Source organism: Diplotaxodon limnothrissa, linkage group LG23 (genome assembly GCF_057381915.1).
Source record: "Diplotaxodon limnothrissa isolate DT_005_m linkage group LG23, D_limnothrissa_male_GT1.1, whole genome shotgun sequence".
Lineage (NCBI taxonomy): Eukaryota > Metazoa > Chordata > Actinopteri > Cichliformes > Cichlidae > Diplotaxodon > Diplotaxodon limnothrissa.
The window spans coordinates 22,371,159-22,389,551 of record NC_140617.1 but is presented as its reverse complement, the minus strand read 5'-3'; the positions used below and the strand labels follow the sequence as shown (position 1 = coordinate 22,389,551).

General features: G+C 43.5%; 1 protein-coding gene across 2 annotated transcripts in view; it reads left to right on the top strand.

The window, feature by feature from the left end:
* The window catches only part of styxl2 (serine/threonine/tyrosine interacting like 2), a 33,317-nt gene that overhangs the window by 11,199 nt on the left and 3,725 nt on the right, over positions 1–18,393 (top strand). For both annotated transcript variants that reach the window (XM_085348991.1, XM_085348992.1), the window contains exon 5: positions 117–334. In XM_085348991.1, the coding sequence (XP_085205117.1) occupies positions 117–334 (218 nt within the window). The remainder of the gene's footprint in view (positions 1–116; positions 335–18,393) is intronic.

Sequence of the window (18,393 nt, the reverse complement as noted above, 5' to 3'; positions counted from 1 at the left end):
TCCAGAGTGTGATGTTCCTCAGGTTTCATTTTCTGCAGAGGCTTTTTAGTAAAGCTGTTTGCTTGAACGTTTGGATGGGTCATTTTACACACAGTAAGACAGATTCCCCCCCCCAGGTCTGTTGCAGTGAATAAGGCCCGTCTGAAGCGAATAGGCATCACACACATCCTGAACACAGCTCACGGTACAGGAGTCTACACCAACGAGTCATTTTACGCCGGCATGAACATTAAGTACATGGGCATTGAAGTAGACGACTTCCCTGATGCTGACATCTCGGTGCACTTTAGACCCACCGCCGAATTCTTGGATGATGCTCTGCTGACGCACAAAGGTAGGATTTGGTTCATCTCCTCTGAAATCTGTGTTTGCTGTTGTGGTGAAGAGTTCAGAGTACATCACTGAACACTAATCAACTCCGCTGGTAAGATTTATTGACAAATTAGAAGTAAATAATACACAGAGGAGAATTTGGTATGCATCTCTCCCTTCTATTATTTTTGTTTATTCACGCCTCTTGCCAAAAAACCACACTGAGTAAATCATGTTAAAAGGCTGACTGGTGATGTTAGCACAACTGGAAACCCACAGGGGTGATGCCTTTTCATAGTTGGAAAGTCTGTTTCTATTTTTTCATGAATGAGAAGAATAACAACAAAGAAAACAAGCAATCCATAGCAACATCCATACATAAAATTGTCTCCAGAGGAAAATAAGAGACCAAGCAGAACAAACAGAACTGAGAATAAAACAAAAACTGCATGGTTCACAAAACTGACCAGATTTGAATCATGACAAAATTCATTGACTAGAGAAATTAGAAATTAGATAAGAAATTAAATCCCCTTTATTTCTGGTGGTATTTGGTTGTGTGTGGATTCAAGTCAAAGGACATATTGTATTTCTGGGATTTACAAAGCCCTTGGAGAGGGGCAGTAACACACTGAAGTGACAGATGTCTGTTCCCAAATGTGGTAGTGGTTGTGAGGACCTTGGTAGCTACAACTCCTTCTGAAACAATGTGTGGTTGGGAGCAGAATTATGGTTGCTCAGCCTTAGAAGCTGGCATGGCAACTTGGGGGAAAACCTTTTATGAGATATTTGTTTCTTGTTCAATAGGGAACAATCTGTCTTATAAACAGCCCAATCTAACCCCCTTTCTGAGATGCATAGGTTAAAGATAAATCCAAACAGGCTCAGTGTTGGGGTACATAGCATAGGGTTTGAGGTCTTGCGCCAGCATGCTAGAAAGATCACTATCTCCTATATGTCGACTGTAGGCATGAATGAATAGTGGAAAAAATACAAAGTTTTGGAGTCCATCTATTATTTGTTAAACAAAAAGAACCAGAGTATGTTTAAAGAGTCTCATTTTTTTTTCACCAAGTTTAAGATGATCACTTATTGGTGATTTAAGACCACAAATAAGTGTTCATAAGATTTTTTTATCTCATAAATAAATCATTATCATTATAATGATTATATATTCATACTTATGAAAGTATTTTAGCAAGAATGTCATGTAGTACAATTACATTTATGATATAAACACCAATAAATCATCATAAGAGGTTTTATTTCTTTGCAAACAGACCTTTGCAGTTGGGTTAGCTTCAGCTCGAAAATTTACTTTAAAGGAACAAATCAACCATTTGGCAGAGTATATTTTTGGAAAATTATTTGACCCTTAAAAAAGTTGTTTGTTTTTTTTAAGCTATCATGTTTCTTAAATTTGTTCACTAAAGAATCTGACACTTATATAAAAGCCATATCAAAACAAATATATCTGACGTTGATATTTTCCTCACAGAGAGTCTACATTTCTTGCATTCTTTAGTCATTGCTAACTTCCTGTGAGGAAGCTACCTGAAAAACTCAGCGAATAACCTAGATTGACATCCACAGATCAAACAGAAACAGAAACTTTGGCAGTGGTTTTGTGTCTGTCTTCATCAATAGAGTGTTTATTTTGTGATCTCTGGTTCCCACGGACCTTTAATCATTCATTTATTTTATCATTTAGCTCACAGACATGATACACAATGCACTTATTTTACCAAGGTTTGCTAAAAGCACTTTTTCAATACTTGTCCTGGAGTGGAGGTCAACAGTGACGCATTAACAGATCCCAAACATCTGATCAGTGATCTTTTCAACATCCCAGTTTCTGAGAAGAATTTCTTGTGCCGACAGAGAACACAGAATATTCCTGGAAGGAAATGGCATAGTCACAGTGTTGTTGACTGTGCTTCTTACTTAACACAGCCTAAAATGTTGCTGGAAGACTATGGCAAGAGCATCTTAATAATATCTTGTCTTCACCCTGGAGACTGTGGAGCAAATTTGGACATTTTTATTAACTGATTAATGATTTTGTCTTTCTTATTGTCCTACCTACAGAGCAAGGAAATTAAATAATATTAGATATTAGATATATCAGATATTTTACCCCTTATTAACTTCTGCCAGGTTTCATGTTATGAAGACCATTGTAGTGATGAAGAAAGACCCCGAACAAATAATCTTCCATGTCAAGATATTTAAGAGTCATTTAATGTCAAAACAAGCAAAACATTTAAGAAAACATGATGCTGTTAATTAACAAACTGTTTTTTGTATTTATTTATAGCAGTTTACAAGCATAATGCTCAGATCAATTAAAACTAATAATAATTTTTAAAAAGCTTAAATATTTACATTTCTTTCTTAATTTTGTTAAACTGATTAAATTAATTATTTTTAATAGTTTTTCAATGGATTGACTGAGCACCACATAAGAGTACATCAGTATTTAGTCATGATATGAATGCTGTGCTATAGTTGCAGTTGTCAATATTGTAAACTGTTGGGGAGCACAAATGGTGTAGAGAGGGATGTTTTGCTTATTGTGAAAAAAGAAAATTAGCAGAATTGCAAACTTGCATAGCTGCCATATATTTAAAAAAAAAAATTCCCATCACAGCCCTGTGGGCTGTCTATCCTTCAGGCTTGGGTCCTCTACCAGAGGCATGGGGAGCTTGGGGGCCTTTCGCAGTATCTTAGCTATTCCTAGGACTGCGCTCTTCTGGACAGAGATCTCCAACGTTGTTCCTGGGATCTCCTGGAGCCACTCGCCTAGCTTGGGAGTCACTGCACCTAGTGCTCCGATTACCACTGGGACCACTGTTACCTTCACCCACCACATCTTCTTGAGCTCTTGAGCATCTTCCGAGTAAGATGGCCCTCCTCAGAGGGCAACATTGCAGAGTAAAGTTACTTTTTACTTTCTTCTTCCTTATTAGTCTCTTGCGAAAACTGCGAGAGCACAGTAATTTTGGACATGTTGACCCAAACCTGCTGGAATCCTACCCAGAGCTAACACGCTATGCTGACCTGATGCTAGGCTGGCCTGAGGCAGGGGACTCTCCTGAGAACAACAAGCCGAAGTGGAGGCATGGCAGATGGGGAATGGCTGACTGAAGGTTCTGGCGCATGATTAGCAAAGGAAGGCTAATACTGCTTGCAAACTTTCAGTCTCTGGAAAATAAAAAGGACGAACTCCAAGCTTGGATTTCCATTCAAAAAGAAATTCAGGAGTGCTCCATACTGTGTTTCTTTGAAACCTGGCTGGCGGAGAGGACACCCGATAAAGCAAACCAGAGGGCTACACGATTTTCAGAGCAGGCACTACGGACAGCGGCAAGATACATGGTGGAGGAACGGCCGCCCTCGTCGAGCAATCATTGTGTACTGACTGTAAGATCACTTCAAAATCCTACTCTGAAAATGTGGAATTTCTCACTCTAACGTTAAGGCCATTTTATTTGCCCAGAAAACTGCAGTGCATTATTGTGAGTGTCGTGTACATCCCCCCGTCCGCTAAGGAGGAGGCTGCACTGAAGGAGCTGCACGACATGATCAACAAGCATGAAAATAAACACCCAAACGCTGCTGTAATTGTTCTGGGAGACTTTAATCACTGTAATCTCCGGGAAAACATGCCTAAACTGCATCAGTTTGTAACCAAACTGGGGAAATAAAATACTGAATCACTGTTACAGCAACATCAGAAATACCTTCTCAGCTGAACCAAAACCTAATTTTGGAAAGTCTGATCACCTAGCAATCTGGCTAAAACCCATCTACAACAAAACCCAGTCACAGTTAGTACTATTAACACCTGGACTGATGGTACAAAAGCCAGCCTTTAGGGCTGCTTAGAGGCTACAGACTTGAGCATCTTCAAAGGAACAGCTAACGACATCCATGAATACACAGAGACTGTTAGCGACTACATAAACTAGTGTTTAACAGGACTGTGCGTAGCTTCCCCAACCAAAAACCCCGGTTTAATGGAGACATTAAACAGAAAATCAGGCAGAGGAGGGAGACCTTCAAGGCAGGAGATCAGGTGGAGTATAAGAGAGCCGCCCGCTATGAACTGCAGAAGTCCATCAGCGCAGCAAAGAGGGGCCACTCAGAAAAACTTGAAGGCTACTACCTGAACAACAACACACGCAGTATGTGGCAGGGAATTCAAGCTGTCACAAACTACAGGGGAACTACAACAACCACAGACCCCCGAGACACCACCCTACCAGACAGCCTCAACACCTTCTATGCCAGGTTTGACAGGCTGAACACACAGACTCCCTCAAAGGCCCCCAGTGACCCCACGGAGACCATCCTCCAGGTGACACACACACAGGTCCTGAAAGCTCTGAAAAGAAGTGAACCCCCACAAGGCTGTGGGACCCGATGAATTTCCTCCCAGAGTATTGAAGGCCTGTGGGGAACGGAGAGCAATCCGATTACTTTTTTCAAGTAACGAAGTTTACTATTGCAAAAATGGTAATTAGATTACCGTTACTTTCCCGTAGGAACGCTGCGTTACTGCGTTACTAAAACGAGAATTTTTGCGAGAATGTCTCATGACAATGACATAAGCGAGTGCGACGTTCGTGACAACAGCTGTGTGCAGATCAACAATGGATAATATATCGAGTGCGGGAGAGAATATGAGCGGGCAGCGTTTAAAGCGTGGAAGTACTGACCTTACTTTGAGTTTGATTCCATAAAACGTGACAAAAACATTAGTGTCTGTTGTGCGTGGGAAGAAAACGTGTTTTTACAGCGGAAAAAAACCCCTAAACTTCCAAGCAAGCACCGAGTGCGCTACGACGTAATGGGAAATTCACAGAGAAACTCGCGGATTCAACTGACTTCAACTGACCGCTGCGGCACACCTGCACCAGGGTAAACCTCCGCCTACCCCAGTCCTGCTTTACAGGTGAAAATAGAGCAACAGGACCGCTGAGTCTTTGATTTTATTTATTTTCTGCTGTGTTTCACTTGCATTTATTTAAAAGACTGAGTGTAAAACACCAAAAAACAATTTCGTTTATGTGCTGGAAAATAGGTTTAAATGTTAAACAAATTTCTTCCAGTCAGAGAATGTTGCATGTAATTAAATTTTTGCTTCATGCATAAAGTTAAAAGATTAAAACTAATAAAACAAGTTTTAAAAGGAGACTTTTTCATTTGATTACATTTTGTATGATGGATTATGCAGAAAAAGTTGAATTGGGCTGAAAGATCTATCGCTTTATCACCTATTCAGGTTGTAAATCATGTTTTTAAAAAGTAACTAAGTAATTAATTACTTTTGAAAATAAGTAATCAGTAAAGTAATGGGATTACTTTTTGGGGGAAGTAATCAGTAATTAGTTACTGATTACTTTTTTCAAGTAACTTGACCAACACTGGTGGGGAACAACTAGCTTGTGTGCACATGGATATCTTCAACCTGTCACTATCTCAGGCAGTAGTCCCACATATTTTTAAATCCTCCATCATTATACCAGTTCCCAAAAGACTGGACACATTCGCCCTCAATGAAATCAGGCCAGTGGCACTCACACCAGTCATTATGAAGTGTCTAGAAAAATTGGTTCTCACACACATCAACCACATGTTCCCTGACACTATAGACCCCCTCCAGTTTGCATCACCAATCAACAGTGTTGGGTAAGTTACTTTAAAATAGTAACTTAGTTACATTACTAGTTACTTCTCTCAAAAGTAACTCAGTTACTTCAAGTTACTCGTTACTTTCAAAGTAACTAGTTACTAGGGAAAGTAACTTTGGTTTTACTCAGAATTCTCTCGCTAATGTGTTGCTTCCATAACTTTGCCAGTCTTCTAGCTTGCTTACTTGCCACAAGTGCACTGTGCCACCTACCAATAGAAAGGAAAAGATAATGTGCATATTTCCACGAGAGAAATCCCACGCCTGGACCGTCATTGACTGCTGCCATGATTCTAGCCTACGTCACAGTGTCATGTGCGCCTTTTACATCCAACACAAAAACTGCAGTCGTGGTGCTTTGATTGTACTCAGAACTCAGAAATTCTTCCTTCTGAATAGGAAGATGTAGGTAACACCAGACTGCAGATGAGCTGCATACAGGGCTGGACTGGGACAGAAAATTGGCCTGGGCATTTTGACTAGAGACCGTCCATCCATCCATCTTCATCCGCTTTGTCCGGGGCCGGGTCGCGGGGGCAGCAGCCTAAGCAAAGAGGCCCAGACCTCCCTCTCCCCAGCCACCTCCTCCAGCTTATCCGGGGGAATACCAAGGCGTTCCCAGGCCAGCCGAGAGATATAATCTCTCCAGCGTGTCCTGGGTCTGCCCCGGGGCCTCCTCCCGGTGGGACATGCCTGGAACACCTCACCCAAGAGGGGGGCATCCTTGTCAGATGCCCGAACCACCTCAGCTGGCTCCTTTCGATGTGGAGCAGCAGCTGCTCTACTCTGAGCCCCTCCCGGATGGCCGAACTTCTCACCCTATCTCTAAGGGAGAGGCCAGCCACCCTTCGGAGGAAGCTAATTTCTGCCGCTTGTATCCGCGATCTCGTTCTTTCGGTCACTACCCACAGCTCGTGGCCATAGGTGAGGGTAGGGACGTAGATCGACCGGTAAATTGAGAGCTTCGCTTTTACACTCAGCTCCCTCTTCACCACGACGGACCGGTGCAGCGTCCGCATTACTGCAGCTGCAGCCCCAATCCGTCTGTCGATCTCCGGCTCCCTTCTCCCATCACTCGCGAACAAGACCCCGAGATACTTGAACTCCTCCACTTGGGGCAGGAGCTCATCCCCGACCCGGAGTGGGCACTCCACCCTTTTCCGGCTGAGAACCATGGCCTCAGATTTGGAGGTGCTGATCCTCATTCCCGCTGCTTCACACTCGGCTGTGAACCATTCCAGTGCGAGCTGGAGGCCCTCACCCGATGAAGCCAACAGAACCACATCATCTGCAAAAATCAGAGATGAGATTCTGAGGCCACCAAAGCAAAAGCCCTCCGCCACTTGGCTGCGCCTAGAAATCCTGTCCATAAAAATTATGAACAGAACCGGAGACAAAGGGCAGCCCTGGCGGAGCCCATCACCCACCAGGAACGAGTCCGACTTATTGCCGGCAATGCGAACCAAGCTCTTGCAACGGTTGTATAGGGATCGAATGGCCCGTAGCAATGGGCCAGACACCCCATATTCCCGCAACACCTCCCACAGGACACCCCGAGGGACATGGTCGAATGCCTTCTCCAAGTCCACAAAACACATGTAGACTGGTTGGGCAAACTCCCATGCACCCTCAAGTATCCTGGAGAGGATAAAGAGCTGGTCCAGTGTTCCGCGACCAGGACGAAAACCGCATTGTTCCTCCTGTATCCGAGGTTCGACTAACGGACGAACTCTCCTTTCCAGCACCCTGGCATAGACTTTCCCAGGGAGGCTGAGGAGTGTGATCCCCCTGTAGTTGGAACACACCCTCCGGTCCCCTTTCTTAAAGATGGGGACCACCACCCCGGTCTGCCAGTCCACAGGTACTGCCCCTGATCTCCACGCAACATTGCAGAGGCGTGTCAACCAGGACAGCCCTACAACGTCCAGAGCCTTCAGGAACTCGGGGCGGACCTCATCAACACCAGGGGCTCTGCCACCAAGGAGTTGTTTAACTGCCTCAGTGACCTCGCCCCCGGAAATTGGCGGGTCATTCCCCTCATCCCCAGACTATGCTTCCTCCTCGGAAGACGTGTCAGTGGGATTAAGGAGGTCCTCGAAGTATTCCTTCCACCGCCTGACAATTTTCTCAGTCGACGTCAGCAGCGCTCCGCCAGCACTATACACAGTGCAGGTAGAGCACCGCTTTCCCCTCCTGAGACGTCTGACGGTTTGCCAGAATCTCTTCGAGGCAGTCCGAAAGTCTTTTTCCATGGCCTCTCCGAACTCCTCCCACACCCGAGTTTTTGCTTCAGCCACTGCCCGAGCCGCATTCCGCTTGGCCTGTCGATACCTGTTGGCTGCCTCCGGAGTCCCACAGGCTAACCAAGCCCGATAGGACTCCTTCTTCAGCCTGGTGGCTCCCTTCACCTCTGGTGTCCACCATTTGGTTCGGGGATTACCACCACGGCAGGCACCAACCACCTTGCGGCCGCAGCTCAATGCAGCAGCTTCGGCAATGGAGACGCTGAACATGGTCCATTCGGACTCAATGTCCCCAGTCTCCCTCGGAATGCTGTTGAAGCTCTGCCGGAGGTGTGCGTTGAAGATCTCGCGGACTGGGGCCTCTGCTAGACGTTCCCAGCACACCCTCACTACGCGTTTAGGTGCACCAGGTCTGTCCAGCGTCTTCCCCCGCCACCTGATCCAACTCACCACCAGGTGGTGATCAGTTGACAGCTCAGCCCCTCTCTTTACCCGAGTGTCCAGAACATATGGTCGCAGATCTGCTGATACGATTACAAAATCGATCATCGACCTACGGCCTAGAGCGTCCTGGTGCCACGTGCACTTATGGACACTCTTATGTTCGAACAGGGTGTTCGTTATGGCCAAACTGTGATTAGCACAGAAGTCCAATAACAGAGCACCGCTCGGGTTCAGATCAGGGAGGCCGTTCCTCCCAATCACGCCCCTCCAGGTCTCGCTGTCGTTACCCACGTGAGCATTGAAGTCTCCCAGCAGGACAACAGAGTCTCCAGGTGGAGCACCCTCCAGCACCCCCCCCCCCCCCCCCCCCCCCCAGGGACTCTAAGAAGGCTGGGTACTCTGAACTGCCACTCGGCGCATAAGCGCGGATGACAGTCAGGACCCGTTCCCCGACCCTAAGGCGCAGGGAACAAACCCTCTCGTCCACCGGGAAAAACCCCAACGTACCGGCAGCAAGCCGAGGGGATATTAGGATACCCACCCCAGCCCGCCGCCTCTCACCAGGGGCAACTCCAGACTGAGACAGAGTCCAGCCCCTCTCCAGGAGACTGGTTCCAGAGCCCAAGCCATGCGTAGAGGTGAGCCCGACTATATCTAGCCGGTACCTCTCAACCTCACGCACTAACTCAGGCTCCTTCCCCACCAGAGAGGTGACATTCCATGTCCCTATTGCCAGTCTTGGCAGCCGGGGGTCAGTCCTCCAGGGCCTCCGCTCCTGGCCGCCACCCGGCACACAACTACTACACACAACTAGAGACCGGCCCACCATTATAGCAAAAATCATAAAGCCTTTGAATGAAAACAAACACTGTTGTGACAGTGATGTACACTGTTCTGATGGTATATATGCATCAATCTATCAATTGTTTGTTGTAAGATTCAGATAATTATTTTTTAAAAGCTAGACATTTTAAATGAGAATAAGAAAGAAAAGTATTTCTTTGTGCCCCCCTTTCCCCGTTAATGCCCTACCTGGCCCCCCTGGCAACACTTTGCTAGATCCGCACCTGCACAGTTACCAGCTGTCAGCTACATAAAAAAGGATCCTGGGGTTATTTGTCTCTCAGAAACAGTTCATAACTTCCCTTCAACTCGTTCATGTTAACTAAAAGGTAAACCTGTTTCTCCATCACAGCTCTGATGATCCAGTAAGGACATCTCCTGGTTTCATCTTCATGTTTCTCTCTCACCAGATAACCAAACCATATCATGACCAGCAGCTTTTACAGCTGTGGCTCCAGCAAACATCAGCTGATACTAGAAATTAATATTAAATAAATTCTAACAACAGCTGATCAAGCTTAAACGTGCTGCTGTTGTTTAGCGCGACATCCGCTGGTTTCCTCTTTCGGCGCAAAGTGGGCGATAAACAAACAAGAGAGCCGATCAGCTGATCACTGATCAGTTTTCATGATTGAAGCAGAAACGGGAGAGGGAGGGGGGAGAGGATGAGAGAAGAAGAGGCAGCTGTGCAGCGTAAACACAGAATAACTCCAGCTTTGTGCCTTTTTCATTGTAGCTGAATTACGGGACAAACTGTTCCTTTTCACCTCAATAAGAAACGCGTAATATTTTCTCTGAATACCAGACGGGAGGGTTGGCAACTCTAATAACTTATGAACAAAATAAAGTTCAACATCATTAACTTCATAGCACCCACCCAGCTGTATAGAAACCCCGTCATGCTAGCTAGCACGCAGTACGGAAAAAGTCAGAATAACGAAAATAAACTCCACCTAAACTTGGTTTATATCTGACCCAGAGAGACTGCAGGTCATAACTTCTTACCTGAAGTTCAGTTCACACTTGGACCGGCAGCCGCCTCGGGTCTCTTTTCGTTCTGCGTCCCCTTTCCTTCATCCACCTGCTGGCCTCCACCACTTGCTAATGTTACTGAATCTGTGGAAGCTCCGCGATAGCCACCACGCGAAGTAACGAGTAACGACTAGAGATGGCACGATACCACTTTTTTATGTCCGATACCGATACCGATATCATAAATTTGGATATCTGCCGATACCGATATGAATCCGATATAGTGTTTTTTAATCAACAAAACTGTTTTTTAAAATATCTTGCTGCATTTTGCAAGTCTGCAAGTTCATACTCAAGTTTAAAACAACAACTACACTAAAGCTATTCTGTTATACCTGTATACAAAAAAAATATTTCATAGTTCAGCAATACTGATCAATCTAATAAACTTAAACCTACACCATCCTCACTATTCTGGTATTTTAAAGAGTACTTAGCGTAAATATTAAGCAACCTAACTAATAGGGTTCCAACTCCCAGCAACAACAAAAATAAATAAATAAAAAATAGGGAACCACCCCTCACGCTCCACCTCATGATGCTTAATCGACGTAATCAACCTTAATTTGATGAAGTGTGAAAAAAATGCACAGAAATCAATTATTTTTCAAGAAATATTAAATAGATTCAACATCTTTCTTCAACAAAATTGCAGACTGCACAGATGGTACCTTCCCAAAGTAAAAAGTACTATAGCTTACTAGGGTATATATATTAGACTTAATAGTCACTATATACAGTAATTGACTTCTATTCATTTTACATCAAATTAAAACTTTGGGTGTCAGATAATTATTTATTAAAAGCTCGACATTTTAAATGAGAATAAGAAAGAAAAGTATGTCTTTGTGCCCCCTTTTCCCTGTTAATGCCCTATCGGCCCCCCTGGCTAAACTTTGCTAGATCCGCCCCTGCACAGTTACCAGCGTCAGCTACGTAGAAAAAGATCCTCGAGTAGAAAGTAATATTAAATAAATTCTAACAACAGCTTATCAAGCTTAAACGTGCTGCTGTTGTTCAGCCGCTGGTTTCCTCTTTCTGGTGCAAAGTGGGCCAAAAGCAAACTAGAGACACGGACTCGCGACAGAAAAGCCGATCAGCTGATCGTTAAGCAGTTTCATGATTGAAGTAGCAGCAGGAGAGGCAGTCGCTTGTTAAGCTTAACGCAGGAATGCTTTACAAACATTCAGAGATGGACTTACACACTTGCTTTACTTCTCTCGGGGATAACTTTGTCGGAGATGAAATGCCAGGTTGCTAGCGAAGCTCCAAATGCTATCCAGACCACCGACAGGTCCCGCATGCCACAGCCGCTCTATCACGTGATGCATACTGCTCCGACGTGCTAGCGTTCTGAGGCGAGTTACGGCGTGTTGCAAGTTTTGTGAGGTGCTTTCGTGATATTTAATGGATCGGATTACATTTTTTATTTTTCTCCGATATCCGATCCAGTAATTTAGGTCAGTATCGGACCGATACGATACGTAATATCGGATCGGTCCATCTCTAGTAACGACCCTATCTAAATCCCAGTAACGACTAACGCGTTCCTGATTTTGGCATAATAACTAGTTACCGTGCTCGTTACCACAATAATAACGTAGTTACTGTAACGCGTTAGTCCCAACACTGCCAATCAATCAGTGGATGATGCAACAGCAATAGCCCTGCAACACACACTGCAACACCTGGAAAGCAACAGAACACATGTCAGGATGCTCTTCCTGGACTACAGCTCTGCATTCAACACCATCCCCCCAGGCAAGCTGACAGACGCAGACAGACCTTGGCATCCCGACTCTGACCCGTAACCGGATTCTGGACGTTTTGACAGACAGACCACAAGTGGTGAGCATAGGAGGTGCTCACAGTCAGCACAGGATCTCCACAGGGCTGCTGTCTCAGCCCCAAGCTCTTCACCCTGTACACCTATGACTATGTCTCCACCAAGGAAAACTCCATCGTCATCAAATACGCTGACGACACCACCATCATGGGGCTCATCAAGGAGTGGGTACACGACTCTGGTAGACAGTGTTCATTCCTACAGAGAGGAAAATGACCTCATCCTCAACCCTGCCAAAAAAAGAGAGAATTATTAGGGACACACACCGTCCAGCTCACCCTCTGCACAGACACAAAAATTGTTACGTACAATCTGAGACACAACAAAGCAGACAGCATCATCACAGAACAAGGTTTTTCAACTGCTTCTTTCCCGCAATTGTCAGACTGATAGCTAACAAAAAACAACTGAACACTTAAAATAACACAGCACTACTTTACCTCATTTTGAATGTACAAAAATCACTTATTAATGTGCAATACTTACTGAGATCTGTGAAATGTGCAATATTATGTGTACAATACTATTACACTGTTTATATATAATATACTATTAATATACTTCTTCTGTTTGTCTACCACCACTATGTCCAGTTGGTTAGCCACCACCATTTTGTCCATCTGTATCTCAAAGTCCCACAGGATCTTAGCTTGGTCATTCTCCACCGTCCTTGGGGGCATCACCCATTTTGAACAGGACTTCCAGGCCGTATTTGGCCTGGAAGTCCTGGCTATGTCTGGCATAGTATACAGAAACATCAAATACAGGCCAGGACTTCCAGGCCAAATACGGCCTGGAAGTCCTGGCTATGTCTGGCATAGTATACAGAAACATCAAATACAGGCCAGGACTTCCAGGCCAAATACGGCCTGGAAGTCCTGGCCTGTATTTGATGTTTCTGTATACTATGCCAGACACTTGCTTATGGAGTTCCATATGTGCCCTGCTTGCTAGCATCTTGCACCCTGCTGTTATGTGCTGGGTTGTGCTGGATTTATATCTTGATGTCAGTGGCTTCTATCTCCTCCTTTGGCCAACTTATTATCCCATCCAGGTACCTGATCAGGTACCTGGATGGGATGGCATAGATATTGATCTTGTTCTTACAGTTCACCTGACTCCTCAGGACTTGCCAACACTCTGCAGGTACTTGGTGGTTCCAGCTTTCCCAGTGGCCTCTTCATGATTCCCATTTGCCTGTAGGATCCCCAGGTACTTGTACCTCTCCTCTATGCCTGCAATGTTGCCTTCTGGTAGTTGGATCCCCTCAGTTCTGACTACCTTCCCTCTCTTTGTTATCATCCGACTACATTTCTGCAGTCCGAACAATATTCTGATGTCATTGCTGTATAGCCTGGTAGTGTGGATCAGTGAATCGATGTCTCATTCACTCTTGGCATAAAGCTTGATGTCATCCATGTACAGGAGGTGGCTGACAACTGCTCCATTCAGAAGTCGGTATCCATAGCCAGTCTTGTTGATGATCTTACTGTGGGGGTTCAGGCCTATGCAGAAGAGCAATGGGGACAGAGCACCTCCTTGGTAGATCTCACACTTGATGGTGACCTGTGCTATGGGCTTGAAGATTGCCTCTAGTGTTATCCGCCACATCCTCATTGAATTCCTGATGAAGGCTCTTAGGGTCCTGTTGATCTTGTATAGGTCAGGCCTTGGCCAGTTCTAGACAGGCATATATGAGGGGCCAGACAGAAATATAAAGGGGGCACATGGTGGCAATGGAGGCGGGAAAGGTGTGGGGGTTGGGTGGGGTGCTCTGGATTAGGGCTGCCACAAACTATTATTTTCATAGTCGACTAGTCACCGATTATTTTTGCAATTAGTCGACTAATCAGATCATGCATCCATTTGACGTAAAACGTACATTTTATTGCACCTGCATGCATCGACTCTTATGTACCTATCATTAGCTTACAGCTTGAAGTGTTTAAGGTATGTGGTAACTAAAAATAAAGACAAAATGATAGTCTATTAAACCTTTAATGAAATTTGCAGATTGAATTTCCTTGCTATCGAAAATATAACAGGACACTGGAGTAAACAATAACATTTTTAAGTTATCTAAGTGATTTATATATCATGTTTAACCTGAGTAGCGAAAGACCGCAGGGGGTTAGAAAACGATGTGCCCGGAGTTCGCTGTTCTCGCCAGCTCTAATGAGCCTTGAACCTCCAGCTAGCTATTGAGCTGGTGGGTAACAGACGTCTCCGAAAACGTCAGAGCACTTTTGCAAATATGTGATGTCTTGATAAATCGAGGAGATATTTGAAGTTTACACAGCTACATTCTCGCCTGAAAATATCTTAAAAGTTTATTTTGTGACCCAGAAAGAGTAATATTAAAACCAAGTAGCTACCACCATTGCTGAAAACTGGAAGCCAAACAGGCAAAAGTACATTCTTCGCAGCTACGCTTCATCTCAGAGGCAGGTTAATAAGTTGGACTGAACTTAACCACAATACTTTGACATGGGTTCTTTATAAACTTGAGTCCAACTTGAAGGCGGTGGCAAGATGCATCAAATTGATGTATAGCTGGGTGTAGGGTGGGGTGTGAGTTCTCTGCCGAGTCCTGTGTGAGCCTGCACAAACAGCGCACGGAGGTAAAGAGCAAACGAGATGTGAAACCTATCATCTCATTTGTGCCTTTTCCAGCGGATTTTTCAGCTACTGTAGTAAATCTTGTCCATATTCAGTTTGTGGGTAATCTATTATTTTCTTTCTCAACTTCTAAAAATTTGACTTAAGGGGGCAGGACGTTTGTTTAAGGGGGCATTGCCCCCTCTTGCCCCAGCATATAGCCGGCCCCGGGTCAGGCATTCCAGGATCCAGGTGTGAGGCATTGAGTCATAGGCCTTCTTGTAATCAATCCAGGCAGTGCACAGGTTGGTCAGCTTAGTCTTGCAGTCTCAGCTGACTGCTCGGCCTACCAGTAGCTGTTGTTTTGCACCTTTGGTATTCTTGCCAATCCCTTTCTGTGCCCCGCTCATGTATTGACCCATGTGCTTGTTCATCTTAGCTGCTATGATGCCTAACAGGAGCTTCCATGTGGTACTGAGGCAGGTTATAGGCCAGTCGTGGGATGGGGCCGGTCCCATCTGGGGGTCCTTGAGGATCAGGACCATCCGGCCTTCAGTTAGCCATCCAGGTGTCTCTTGTCAATGATCAGCTGGTTCATTTGTGCTGCCAGAAGCTCATGGAGTGCAGTCAGCTTCTTTAGCCAGTAGGTGTGAACCATGTCGGGGCCTGGTGCTGTCCAACTCTTCATACTGGACACCCTTTCTTGTATGTCTGCCACTGTGATGGTTACTGGTCCCTTTTCAGGGAGGTTGCTGTGGTCTGCTCTCAGATCCACTAACCACTGAGCATTGCTGTTATGGGTTGCATCCATCTCCCATATGCTCTTCCAGTATTGTTTCATTTCCGATGTGAAAGACTGTTAAAGACATATAGAAAATGATTGCTTTTTAAGTTGTTACTGCTAAAAAACAAAACTGTGAACATTGAAATAGTTTAATATGTAAAGTGTTGTTGTTTAAATTAGGTTGTATTTACCTCATTTTAAGATTTTGTAAGGACAAGACATTTTTTAATTATGTCTCAATCAGTAAAACCTTACTTTACAGAGAGGGTACTCCAGAACGTGATATCACCATGGGTAAAACCACTCAAAATCAAATAAAAGTTCATATTTAAAGTATTTATAATCAATAAATTTATAATAGGAAGGGTTGAAGAAAATTTGCTTTTTACATTCTTATATCCATCTACTTACTGGTGAGCCTATAGCCCTGATTGTCATTGCTCTGTATGTCCACTTTATAATAAATGTCTTATTCATTTCTTGACCTGAAGGCATCCTCTTCATCTGACATTAGAAATGGAAGTTGGGAAACCTTGAGACTTTTTTTTTTTGTCTGTTTTCATCAATGCTGCATTTTCTGGTCTCTGGTTCCCACAGACTTTTAACTATTCATTTATTCTCTTATTTAGCTCACAGTCATGATCCACAATGCACTTATTTTTCCAGATTTATAATACATATCTCCAGGTGAAGGTCAACAGTGATACAATGAAATATTCCAAACAACTGATCTGTAATTTCTCATCGTCACAGCTTCTGAGAACATGCGTGTTCCTGGAAGAGGCTGACACAGTCACTGTGCTGTTGATTGTGTTTCTTAATTAACATGCCCTAAAATATTGCCTGAAAACTTCATAAACAACAGCTTAATAATACAGTTACACCAAAAATTTGATGGACAAAGAAACAGTTTTTGTAGTTTGGCCTCCGTATGCAACATTTTAAACCACTCGGTAAGATATGATTAAAGTGCCTCTACCAATTTTACTTCAAGATGTATTGTGTTAACTGTTATGGATATATATTTTTCAGAGGGTTAACAGTTCTTGTAAAAACTAAAAGTCAGTGATTTCCTGAAGTCTCAAATCCATTGAAATCACCAAATGTTGCATTTCCTTCATTGAGATGCTCTACCAGGCCTTTACTGCAGCAACCTTCAGCTTCTGCTTGTTTGTGGGTCTCTCTGCATCACGTTTTAGCTATAATAACTGAAAAGCTGCCCTACTGGGTTGCAATCAGGTGACTGATGTGGTCATCTGAGAAACTCTTAGGTTTTATTTTTATTATGCCTCGGGGGTGGACAGCAGTCACATCGTCAGTAGACACTAGACGCCTGTTTCCACTGGCAGCCATACTTGCCCATTCCATAACACTGCCTCTACCAAATCATGTGGTATCCCTTAGATCATGAGTTGTCTTCTTCTCTATCCCACTCTCTTCCCATCATTCTGGTACATTATCCTTGGTTTCAACTGTTTCTCCTCTTCTCTGGTCTAATCTGTCTCTCCTTTTCTTGAGTGTAACCATTAGTTGTACATTGTTGTTAAGTCTCTGTATTTACATTCATGAAGCTGTCACCTGATCATAGACTTTAAAAGTGATATATCCACCTCCCCAAGAGTGTTCTTAAAATGATTAAATCGTGTGAACTTGTTTTTCTTAACCATGGAAATAATACTATCGTTATGATTTTTACTCATCTTCCTTCAGGCCTTTTGATGTTGCTGAACTAGTCATTATAGTCACTGCTTTTAAAAATGTATCTGACTGTTAATTTGGCTGCTCCTAACATTTTTTGTTATTTCTCTAAGATTTCATCAGGTTTATTCAACCTGATGATGACCTGTTTGATATGCAATGACCTTCATCTGGGCCTTATATTTAAAATTATGGAGAAAAGCAATAAAATAAAAAATTCAACTCTGAATTAACTTCAGATATCATGTCTACTCTATTTGTCATTAAGTAAAGGGACAGTCCTAACCTGGCCATGAAAGTGGATGTCAGCCTGTTATGAGCCTGAAAATGGGTGTATAAACATGTGTGTAATTCCTAATGGATCTGTGGAACATTTTACCACTGGAACATAACATCCTGTATATTTTCTATGCATTAAATCATAAACACTTACATGAACATTAAGAATAGAATATTCACTTAAATGTTTTAAATGTTAAATGTTTTTCACGCTGATAAATATGAATCTATATATATTGCAACACCTTAAACTATTTACCAGACTAAGTAAGCCGCTCATAAATGTATAATATCAATGTATTTGTTTTATTTATAGTATCTGCTATATTTGCACTTGTCAGTTAATATTGTAGAAATCGTCACTGTGGTAGCACAGATACCACAGAGTGGGGTTTGCATATTGCTTATTGTGTTTAAAAAGGCCTTTAAAGCAAGTTTTAACATGTCTTAGGATATAGAATAAGATATGAAGCAATTAATACAGCCAGAAGCTGCATTATCAACAATAGAATCCCTCCCACTCAAACTTCTGTTTACAGCATTTATAATCAATGGTTTTAAAATAATAGGTGTTGAAGAAAGGAAACTCTTTACTTTACAGTGATTTTCAGTTAAGCTG